This window comes from Cebus imitator, unplaced genomic scaffold (genome assembly GCF_001604975.1).
Source record: "Cebus imitator isolate Cc_AM_T3 unplaced genomic scaffold, Cebus_imitator-1.0 Scaffold272, whole genome shotgun sequence".
Classification (NCBI taxonomy): Eukaryota; Metazoa; Chordata; class Mammalia; order Primates; family Cebidae; genus Cebus; species Cebus imitator.
Genome location: NW_016107587.1, coordinates 2,541,694 through 2,553,764, shown reverse-complemented (window position 1 = coordinate 2,553,764; position 12,071 = coordinate 2,541,694). Strand labels below are relative to the sequence as shown.

The 12,071-nt window shown below is 45.7% G+C and overlaps 1 protein-coding gene across 5 annotated transcripts in view; it reads right to left on the bottom strand.

Annotated features, from left to right (window-relative positions):
• The window catches only part of TNS3 (tensin 3), a 315,575-nt gene that overhangs the window by 27,894 nt on the left and 275,610 nt on the right, over positions 1–12,071 (bottom strand). For all 5 annotated transcript variants that reach the window (XM_017500856.2, XM_037728608.1, XM_037728609.1 and 2 more), the window contains 2 exons: positions 1,903–2,074; positions 57–691 (listed from right to left, as the gene is read on the bottom strand). In XM_017500856.2, coding sequence (XP_017356345.1) covers positions 57–691; positions 1,903–2,074 — 807 coding nt within the window. The remainder of the gene's footprint in view (positions 1–56; positions 692–1,902; positions 2,075–12,071) is intronic.

Here is a 12,071-nt window from a genome sequence, read left to right as displayed (position 1 = left end):
CCCTTTCCTGAGTGAACGGACAGAGGGGCCCTTCCACCTGCTGGAAACACACCTACCTGGCAGAGGCGAGGCCGCTTCTGAAGTCTTGGAAAAGTCCGGAAGGACATTTGGGAAGGGGATACTGATGGTGCTCCCGCTGTGGGGGCTGGAGAAGCCACTGGAGGAGGGGGAGACTGAGCCCAAAGAACGATCCCCCTCTGAGGCCCGCTTCTTCTCAGGGAGGGGCGGCTGCCCAGGCAGGGTCGCACTCTGGCCCTGCAGGCCTGGACTGTAGCGGCCGCTGTGTCCAGGTGCCACCGTGAGAAAGTTGTGGGACAGGAAGCCATTGTCAGCAGCCCCTGTTGCTGTCAGCGCGATGCCGGGGGCTGGTGATGCTCCGTGAGAATTGGCCAGCAAGGCCCCCAGGTCCTCCTCGGGGGGAAGGCCACTTCCCACCTGGGCAGTGCCGAAGCCCAGGAAGGCCTGGCTGCTGGGGGGAGCCAGGGAGGCCGGTGGCTCTGCTAGGGACAGCTCATGGCTGTGGAAGGAGGCCTGGAGCTCTGCCGGCTGGAAGCAGGGCAGCACTGGGGAGTCCTTGCTGACACCGGAGAACTCAGAGTTGAGGGGACTTCCGGTGGGCCGGCAGCTCCCCAGCAAGGACACTGCGGGCTTGGGGCTGCTCTCCACCCACTGGCGTTCAGCAGAAGAGGAGCTGTTCAGAAGACAAGCCAACCAAGACGGCATGTAAGGCACAAAGAGACACCTGAAGACCAGCAAGCAACCCCCACAAGGGGACAGGGATGGGGAAGTGGGCGCCCGGGCCCCCCAGGCAGCACAGGAGGTATTTTCCAGACTATATGCACTAAGGCAGTCTCTGAGCTCACTGCCTGCCTGTCAAGCCCCGCTTCATGCCAGGATGCTCCAGCCTATAATAAGGGCCCCCAGGGAGCCGCCCCACGAATGCCTCCAGCTGCACAGATGCTGCTCCCTCGGCCCCTGTGTCTTCCCTCCTGCACCTTCACCGGGTCAGGGCCCTTTCATCCTTTAAGACGCAGCTCAGCTCTGTACCCACTGGGAAGCCTTTTCTCAGCCCTCACCCAGCACCTGTGGCCACATACACATGTGCCCTCAGGAGTAGAAATGCACTCCAGTCTGGTCCCTCAGCACTAGGCAGGGATGCCACCCACATTCACCCCCGCAGCAGGGCCGTGGGTTCACTGCGGGTCCCCTCCTCACTGCAGCATGATCCCTCTGCCCATTTCCTTCGTCTGTCAGATGCACCATCAGCCCTCCATCCATGCAACCAGCTGATTAACAGATACCACAAAGACTCCTGAAGATTACCACACCCCTACAAACACGGAAAGACGGCTAAAACCACACCACATGACACACACATTCCACCAGCACTGGAACACTCATGGGTACAGAGTCCATGTGTAATGCCAAGTCCTCAGAGGAGGGCTCCTTCTTTATTTTAAGGAGAATGGAGGCAGAATTTAAGAAGTTAAATAGGGAGCTACGTGTCCATACAGCAACGCATAAAAAAATTTATTCCTACTCTGGGCAAGAGGAATGGTCTCACATATGGATTTCCTCAGGGACAGTATCTCTGTGAAGCAGAAATAGGCCATTTTTGTCTGTTAATACCCACCCCCTCCCACCCCCAGGTCCTTCTGTTAACCAGAATCCCTGGAAGACTGACTTTCTTCTGTTTCCTGTATTGTCCCTATATTTTCCCACATTTTCACTACATACACCTGTCCCTGGGGGGTAGCAGTGTCGTGCACACAGCCCCGTCCCCTGCCCCGCCCCATCTTCAGGCGATCCCTGGCTGGTCCCACACCCCTCTTTCCACCCGAAGCTCAGCATTCTGGGTCTTTAGGGGGAGTTTGTGCCAAGTTTAAAGACCCATCTTCTTACCTCTCTCTCCTCTGGCCAGGGCCATTGCTGGAAATGCTACAGGAAGCAGCAAAAGCCTGCTGAAAGGAGGGCGTCGAGGGCGCGTCGGCCCGCAGCATGGTGGATTTGGGTCCGACGGGGCTCTCTGACATCCCCACGGCGTGACTGAGCGTCTCAGGGCAGCCTCGTGGTTCTGCAGCGAGAACACAGAAAGCAGAGAGACTTCAGTTGTAGGACTGGAGAAATCACCATCTCTGCCGCTTTTGCATGTTACACAAGAAACAGGGTTAATTTTTGAGGCTTTCTGTCATCCATGGCCATACTGAACATGACATCGCTACCCATAATAGGCTGGAGGAGGCGGCCAGCCCTACCCCCACCAAGCACAGGTTTATTCTCAGGCATCACTGTTCCCAGAAATGAAGCCACTTAATTCAGTCCCCACACAAGGTCCAGCCCATTACCACGAGCTGGTCGGCCCCGGCATCCCTGTGGCCATGTGGGGAGATGGGCCTTGGGCCCTCTGGGCTTGTCCTCCCAGCCCCATCGCCATAAAGGCTGATGTCCTATAATGTACTCTCTACCCCATGATCTAGGCTGCTCCTTACTTTAGAATCGGCATGGTCTTTCTTCTGCAAACCAGCAGGCGGCTTCTCCCCAGAAGGACGGTAAGTGCAGGCCCTGCAGTGGCCGGGCGGCCTGGGTGTCCTCACTTTCCTTTGGTCCCCACCCTCCCGAGCTGGTAACTGGGCTATTGACATCGAGCACTACCAGGGCACAAACCCATGCTGGAGCTTTCCAGGTCAACCCTGCTGCAACAAAGGCCACAGGGCGGGGTGCAGGGGATGCCCTCACAGGCTGCGCCAGGACGCAAACCTGCCTGTGTCCCATGCCTGGGCGCAGGCACATTCCTCTGATGGAATTTCTATTTTGCTTCTTGCCCAGTAGCTGCATTGTTTCTGGATATTTAAAACATCTTGCCTTTTGTTTTTCTTTTTTTAAACCAGGCTTCAAGGAATGGACACATCTACCATGGTCAACAAAATAATATTATTAGGCATGCTGGTCATTTTGTTTTCTGTTTCAAAATAAGCAAAGATTGATAAGAGAATAATAACATTTTAAAAAGTTCATTTAATTCATTTCCTGGAGAGGGTGCTGAAATTTAGAAATTTCCAAATAGACAACTCACAGGTCTATCACCTCACATGCTTGAAATTTGTGTTATTTTAATTACACTGAAAAAAGGCTACCTTTTTTATCCTTCAAATGAAAACGAACACAACTTAATGCCAGAACCACACTTTATAAAAATGATGTTTACTGAGAATATTCTGAAAGAAACTATCAGTGGCATATGTGATCTCTGAGGAATGAAATATATAAGGGTTTATATTAATCCAGATGTCAATGAACACTGGTCTGTGCATTATTCAGACCAGTGAGGAAGGAAAACCCTGACCACTCCACTAAATTACCCCACATACAGGATGTAGTATCCTGTTTCTTTTTTAATTGATCTCTACAGAATTTGCACTATCAATTCACAAATGAAATTATTAAAAAGAATGCACTTCACTCCAATAAGGTAAATAAGCTCTATCTCCACCAAGACAGAACGAAAATTCTATTTTTTTCTTTTAATTAAATATTTCTGAGCCATTAAGTGATAAGAACGAAAATTCTAAAAATTATATTGCATCCCCACATATGTGAAGGGAAGCACTTTTTCGATCACAAATGTTATTTCAATATGAATTAAAAATTACTGTTTTTATTTAGCGGTAATTCTTTTCCTAATGAAACATTATAGATTTTTAAAATCTATTAATCAGTACATAAAATGTCTGGAGTTATGCCTAAATTAACAACATTCCTAGCTATCTAATAGATCTTGGTAGAGAAAACGTGAACTTTAAATGCTTAATTTTCCATGAAACCTTAAAACCACACCTTTATATATTGAGGCATAACTAACATACAAAAAACTGAATATCCTTAAAGTAAACAATTTGGTCAGTCTGTCATATGTAAACGTCCATGAAACCAACATCACAACCAAGATAATTAATATTTAAATCGTCACTCCAAGAGTTCCCTCCAGCCCCTTCTCCTGCTCATATGGTTTCTGTCACTTTGCTTTAGCTTGCATTTCCTAAAATTCTGCATGACTAAAATCATTCATATAAACTCTTTTTTCATCTAACTACTTTTACTTAACAAATTATTTTGTGATTCTGCCACACTGTAGAACATATACACAGCTCATTGCTCTTCAATGGTGAGTACTTCTCTACTGAATGGACATAGCACTTTTTCTCAGTCCATGCATTTGTTGATGGATACTTGGGTTGCTGCCATTATGGGGCTGCTACGTATATAAAGATGTAATGAACATTCCTGGACACTTTTTTTGTACTGACATATACTTTCACCTCTTTTGGGTGAATACCTAGGAATGGAATGTCTGGACCACAAGGTAGGTGTCTATGTAACTTTTTAAGAAAATGCAAAACTGCTTCCCAGAGTACTTGCAATATTTCACATCCCCACCATCATTCCTGCGCCTGCTTGGTATAGTGGTATAACACTGTGGTTTTCATTAGCATTTTATTAATTACTAATGATGTTGAGTATCTTTTTATATACTTCTTAATAGGCATTTTATGTGTCCTCTGGTAAAATGTTTGTTCAAATCCTTTTCCATTTTTTCACTAGGATGTCTGCTTTCTTACTACTCAGTTTTAGCAGTTCTTTGTATATTTTAGATGCAAGTCCATTATCAGATATATGATTTGCAAACATTTCCTGAGTCTGTTGCCTGAGCTGCTAAATAAGATTCACTTAAGAATCTTTTGAAGAGGCCGGGCACGGTGGTTCACGCCTATAATCCCAGCACTTTGGGAGGCCGAGGCGGGTGGATCACGAGGTCAAGAGATCGAGGCCATCCTGGTCAACATGGTGAAACCCTGTCTCTACTAAAAATATAAAAATTAGCTGGGCATGGTGGCGCGTGCCTGTAATCCCAGCTACTCAGGAGGCTGAGTCAGGAGAATTGCCTGAAACCAGGAGGCAGAGGTTGCGGTGAGCCGAGACAGCGCCATTACACTGCAGCCTGGGTAACAAGAGTGAAACTCCGTCTCAAATAATTTGAAGAAAAAAATCTTATAATTTAAACCCAGTTTATCAATTTTTTTCTTTTAGGAATAGTGTGTTTGGTGTTATATCTAAAATAGTATTTGCCTAATCCAGTCACAAAATATTTTTTTCTGTTTTCTCCTAAAAATTTTTATAGTTTTGGAAGAAACTATATGCATACACCTATGATCAATTTTCAGTTGATTTTTTTACACATGGTGTGAGGCATACATATCAACAAAGTTTAGCTTTTTAAATATGGATATTCAATTGCACCACTACCATTTGTTGAGACTATCTATTCCTCATTGAATTGCTTTTGTAATTTTATCCAAAATCAGCCAAATATTAAATCCATCTAGGTTATTTTTCATTTCCGACATTGGAGTTTCTCTCTCCAGTGAAATCTGGTGTAAACGTAGTTAAAATAAACGTCTTAATGTCCTTGTCTTAATGTCCATAATCTTAACATCAGCGTTTTGTCCCCATTAGTTTTGATTGATTTGGTTTCTCTCTTAATTATATTGCCTATTTTCAGGCTTCTTTGATTGCCTGGTAATTTTTTATGGAACACCAGACGTTGTAACTTTATGTTGTTGAGTGCTGGGTATTTTTGTATTCTTATAAATATTCTTGAAATTTATTCTAGGATGCAGTTAAGTTGCTTAAAAACAATTTTATCTTTTTGGGTCTTGCTCTTTACGTTTGTTAGGAAGGCCTGAGTCATGCTCCATCTAATGCTAATTATCTCTGAGGCAATTAGCATTGCCTAATTGAGGCAAAACTGAGGCAAAACCCTTCTGTATATTACCCAATGCCCAGAGAGTCTTGATACTTTCCTCTCTTGCTTATAAGAACAGGCACTATTCCCAGCCCAGGGTTAGCACTGGGTTAGCCTCTCCTTCCAATATTTTCCTTTGGTTCTTTCCCTGGCCTTGAATATCTCTAACATCCTCCTATGAATTCCCTGATCAGTGCTGAGGTGAATACACACAGCAGATCCTCTGCAGGCCTCCACAGTTCTCTGTTCAGCCTTCTTTCCATCCTGCACACCATTGTGGTCTCCCCAGAGTTTCAACTCCAGCTGCCCAACTCAGTCTCCCAGATTCTGCCTGAGTTTCCTCTCCCTGCCTTACACCTGGAAACTTTCTCAAGGTGGTAAACTGGGACAACTGCAGAGTCACCATGTTTGTTTCTTACTTTTCAGGGTTCACTGTCTTTTACTGCCTGATGCCCATTGTCTTGGAAGCCATTATTTCATAAAGTTTGTCCATTTTTTGTTTGTTCAGGCAGGATGATCAACCTAGTCTCTATTATTCCATCCTGACCTGAAACATACACCTCTAATCTTTCATATTTAAAGATGAACAATTCACTGAAATTAAAGTTAATTTATTCATTATACAATAATTATAAATTATTGAACTTAACTCTATAAATTAATATCCCTAAGACTTATAGTATTTGAAATGAAAAAGAGCAAAAAAAAAAAAAATATGCTATGAGAGTATGTCTAAAACATAATTGTGGAATAATAAAAATAACTCAAGATTTGGAGGCAGAGGCTCATGTTTGAATCTAGGGTCACCGCGTAGATTGTATTAATATAGTAATTTGTTTTATCTTTCTCAGTTTACTGCCTCACTTATTAATAGGACTAACACTGCTACCCACACCACACAGGGTTCATTATACTAAAAGGGAGGATGAAAAATTTACACAGATGTTGTGGCTAAATAGAATGAGGTTAAACAGATGTTTATCCAGTGAGGCAAAAGAAGCCAGAATGTTAGACTGTTCACAGCAGGTCCTCAAGAAAGGTGGAAAAGCATGCTTATCAACAATCCTGGAGACATTACAATCTGTAAACCATTATCTAAGATTTCCACATCAGCTGCATCAGCTCGAAGTCAGTACTAGAAAGAGAGTGTATGTTCATTTTCAGCTACGGTGCAGGAGTTAAACTTCCACTGAGGACAATTATGAAAGCTACACAAAATACAACACCAATAGTTTGAAGGCATTCAGGTCTCCCAAGGCAGCCAGGGCTTACTGGGCCAAAACTTCTAGGGAAGGGAGCAGGAGATCCATAGCCATTTCTCCTTCTCAGCCATGGACCCATTTGGAAGCATGTGGCATACAGGCCACATACAAAGCAGTAGTCAAGGAAGGCTATGGTAATCACACTGTTCTGGGGAGATAAAAATTGGAGTTCAGAGCTACAAAGGCAACCGGTTCTGGAAGTCCCAAGGTCTCAGAGAAATGAGTCTCAGAGAGAGAGTCAAATGATCTGAGCATGTTTCCCCTCAAGGCATTTCTGAGTCCTAAGTGGCAGAGGTACACAGCGCAATGCCCAGTAACCAAGACAAAGCTAGCTGCTATGAAGCTAAAAAGATTAGCAGGGATTGTGGCAGTCTCTTAGTGGATGCTAAGTTACCAAAAACAGCAGTTCAAGATGTACCTAGGACATGTACCTTTGCAAACACCACAGGTTTCAAGGTGAGACCCTTGAAGGGCAGTAACTAGAAACAAGAGGACCATGACAGGATCTGACTAGGCACCTGTCAGAAAATTATATTCTTTCTAAAGAGAACATGCCTCTCCTGCCCAGAGCCTGACTTTGTCTATATTTTTAAAATACAATATCAAATATTTAATTTTTGAAAATTGATCATCAATGCCAAGAAACATGATAAATGAAAACCAGGACCCCCCACCATCCCACACACAGAAAAAACACCCACAGCTAGTTCAAAAATTGATGTTAAAAGCCACAGATATTAAAATAACTAAACGAATGTTTAAGAAAACAGAAGCAACAAGAACTTCACCAAAGAACTGAAGTCCATTAAGAATAATCAAATGGAAACTCTAGAACTTAAAAAAAATGAAATTAAGCAGTCAGTTCATGATTTTATCAGCAGAATAAACACAGCAGAAGAAATTGTGAGTGAACTGTGAGAAAAAATAGGAAAGAAAATATGCAATCTAAAGCACAAAGAGGAACAAGAATGAAAAATACACAAAAGACGGTAAGACATGAGATATGAATCTTAAAAATTCTAACATAAGTATAATTGGAGTCCAAGAAGTGGTGGAGAAATCGAATGAGGCAGAGGCAATGCTGGAAAATATACATACTGAGAAATTCCCCAAAGACTCAAGAAATCAAGCCACGAGTTAAAAAACAAAATAAATTTAAAAAGCTAAGCAGGATGTATAAAAAGAAAATACACACAAGCACTTAATAGTAAAACTTCTGAAAATCAAATACAAAATCTGAAACACAGCGCCTCGTCCATTCTGGGGGAAAGGATGGGACACCAATTTCTGCACTAATGTTCTCAACATTGAATAACGTTTTCATGATAGAAAAGCCCGGCGCTAATGTTCTGTTTGTATGAACACACTGTTAAGACCCTTGGGAATGGTGTGTCTGCTGCACCCAACTGTAAATACCCCATGACTGTCTCAAGGCGAGGCCTGGCAAATGCTCAGTCTATGTCATGAATGTACATGCATGTCTCCTGCTATGACTCACCTGGAAATCCCTAGAGCAGATGCAGTTTTGTGACTGACTGGCCCTCCTCCCAGTATGGCCCACAGGAAATGTTCTAAAGTAAGTGTTTAGTGAATTAATTCTTTCTTTCTCCTGAAGCTGGGATAGAAAAACAAAGATGCATGGGCCTTAAAACCATCCCTTTCATTCCCAGTACTAAGGTGACTTATCTCCATTTATGTTTGTCTGTATTTATTTTCCATTTAAACTGTCTTTGCTGGGGCTGGGTGCTGTGGCTCATGCCTATAATCCTGGCACTTTGGGAGGCCGAGGTGGGTGGGTCACCTGAGGATTAGAAGGCCAACATGGTGAAACCTCATATCTTCTAAAAATACAAAAATTAGCCAGGTGTGGTGGTGCGTGCCTGTAATCCCAGCTACTTGGGAGGCTAAGGCAGGAGAATTGCTTGAACCTGGGAGGCAGAGGTTGCAGTGAGCAGAGATCACACTACTGTACTCCATTCCTGGGCCAAAGAGCAAAACTCCATCTCAAAAAATAAAAAAATAAATAAAGTAAATAAAAGTGTTAAGCACCAGTTTTCCATTAACATGGCCTAGACCAGCGAGAGAACAGAAGAGAGAGAAAAAAAGTGACACAGGGAGTGCCTGTGTGTCCTGCTTTTGTCAGCCAGATGAGAACATGTGCAAATTACTACTGCATGGAGGAGCATGTGAGGCGCAGCTTTTGGGCTGCAGGAGGACCCACAGGGAGACTTGCTTCATCTGGAAGGAGCCTGAAGGCTTCTTGGAGGAAGTGACATTTGACGGAAGCCTGGAAGGATGGGTGGGATTCTGACAAAACCACCTCATGGGTTCTCTGGCTCATGGGGCAGGGTCTACCCCTGCCATTCACAGTTGTGTCCTCAGCATGGGGTTGGCACCTGTAGGAGCTCCAGGTCATTCACATTATGAAATAATGAATGAGCTAGCAAAAGCTTAGAGGTTAGGTGGAGAAGTTCAGACCACATGGAAATACTGCTTAGGGATCCGGTTCAGAGGAGTAGGTGGACGGTTGTTCAGTTCCTAGGGTCCCATGCCAAAATGGAGCACAGAACTTTGGAATAAAAAATATGTTTATTAATCAAGTCTAATATGTCCAACTTATGGTTGGTCGTTTGAGCTTCCAAAGGGTCATGCAAGAGAGAAGCATGGGTTGGGTACAATGGCTCACGCCTGTAATCCCAGCACTTTGGGAGGCTGAGGCAGGTGGATCACAAGGTTGGGAGTTTGAGACCAGCCTGGCCAGCATGGTGAAAGCCCGTCTCTACTAAAAATACAAAAAATTAGCCGGGCATGGTGCCACACACCTGTCATCCCAGATACCAGGGAGACTGAGGCAGGAGAACTGCTTGAACCTGGCAGGCAGAGGTTGCAGTGAACCGAGATCATGCCATTGCACTCCAGCCTGGGCAACAGAGCGTGACTCTGTCTCCAAAAAAAAGGAAGACAGAGAGAGAGGAGCATGCACCCAGCACAGCACGCAGCGCCCGTTTCTATGACTGACAGTGCTCTTAGTGGTCTCCACACAGCCACGGGGGCAATCTCTGGTGCTTCACATCCCTGGTTTACAGAGTCCCCGTGTGTCAAAGCTTTAGAAAACCCCACGCCATGACTCAGAAGCCCTCAGTGAACTCCCATGGCGCCTGGGAATTTCACCAAATGAGAAGAGGCTGAAGGAAAATAAAATCCCACTTTGTTCCTGTTATCACAGTGCTTGTCCCAGAAAACAGCAAGCCCAGCACTTCCCATGAAAGTGGCTTTGTTTATCATTCAATTAGCACCAACTCTGGGGCACCCTGGCTGTGTAGTTCCCTCTGTCAGACCAGTTCCTGACTGGGTGATAGGACTTAACCCTTTATTTGGAGAAGGGGCTGCTCAAAGCATCAGATTCCATGTTTATCCCAAGGACCCGCACACAGGGAGACTTGGGCTTCCTAGTCCATTTCTCCTGCAGGTCGTTGGTTCCTGCCAGTGCAAGTCGGCTTACGGAGTGCCACACAGCTCAATGCCACAGCAATTAATCCACTTATTAAATGGGTCTTGGCATTCCCTGATAAGTTGGGTGAGGGTCACATTTTCAGGTCAGTGGAGTCACTACCAGTTCTAGTGACTGGGAACGCACACAGCAAGGAGGATGCTGACCGCAGCTGCACTTTACACAAAACCTACACCCTGCAGATGCCGTGCTCAGCACCTACCATCTCCACTCCCCTCAGGTCTGCACGGCTCCTGGGGATGTGCGCATGCTGAACGAGTGAGAGTGAGGCAGTGGGAGTCTGGGTCCCTTTCTAAGTGCTCCTCTGCACTGTCCCTGCTGGGCATCCAGGGAGCACAGAACAGGAGCCTGCAGGGCTGGGGGAAATGCACCAAAAACCTTAGTCGAAGGCAGCAGTGAAGTGAGGATGATCCACCTACTGCAAACCCTTCTGCACGAGTTCACTTCATTTCTAGAAATGTGCTCACCATAAGAACACGCAGCATTGTTGTTGTTGCTTAACTTGCACATTTGATGTTCACAATTAAACGACCATGAACATTTTTAGCAGCGTTAAAAATGAGGACGGGACGTAGGCTGAGCTTCTTGTTGTGGCTGGGTCAGGCACCTGTATCCTCAGCTCTGCACCTAGAAGGGGCCCAGGAAGTGGCCCGAGGTGGGGATGACGGGGTGGGGAGCAGACGGCATTTGCACCGTCTTGCACAGGGTCATCTGTGGAGGCACTGACCCCGCTGCTGCCTCCGGAGCAGGAATGTGGCAGGGAGGCCTTCCACAGCCCTGTGCCCCTGGCAGCCTGTCTCTGCTTCAGAGGTAAGGACACCACAGTGAGCGTGATGGTCTCTCAAAGCAACTACGTGGAGGATCTTCCAGGGAAGGTCAACTTCTTCTAAGACAAAAGCCGCCTTCCTGAGGCCATGCACCCCTCCCCTAGGAAGATGTGTTTCCACAATGCAGGAGGCTCCAGAGGCCACACAGAGATGCTGTTTAGACCGTGTGCACCCCGCACAGTCCTGCCAGCCAGAGCTGGTCTGGGGCCCTGAACAGATGCTCCTTTTAGTTCTAGGCATCCCACTGGCTCAGACTCCTTCTGCCCTTCATTCCCACAACATTCTCACATTTTCCCTTTGCTGCTGAGACCAGAGCTGGAGACATAATACTGTTAGTGTGTGAAAGCAACACTCATCTCACTTTCTGGTACTCTGCCTAAGCAGCTGGTGTTCCTGGTGCCCTGTGGGGGTGAGGGGAGGCCGCTGCTCCGAGGCAGCCCCCAGGGACCCGGCTAGAACTCAGGAGGCGCGTGCCAGTCCTTCTGGGACCTCAGGAATGTCTATGCTCTTCTCCTCTCAGCTTCCACTTCCTTCATTTCCTTTACCCAGAACAAGGGTGAGAGGGTCACGGGCCCTTTTCCAAATGATCTATTTTTATGCTCTCATCCAGGCTTCTGTGGGAAGCTGGATATCACTCATTCTCCAATCGCCACTATTTACACGACATATAA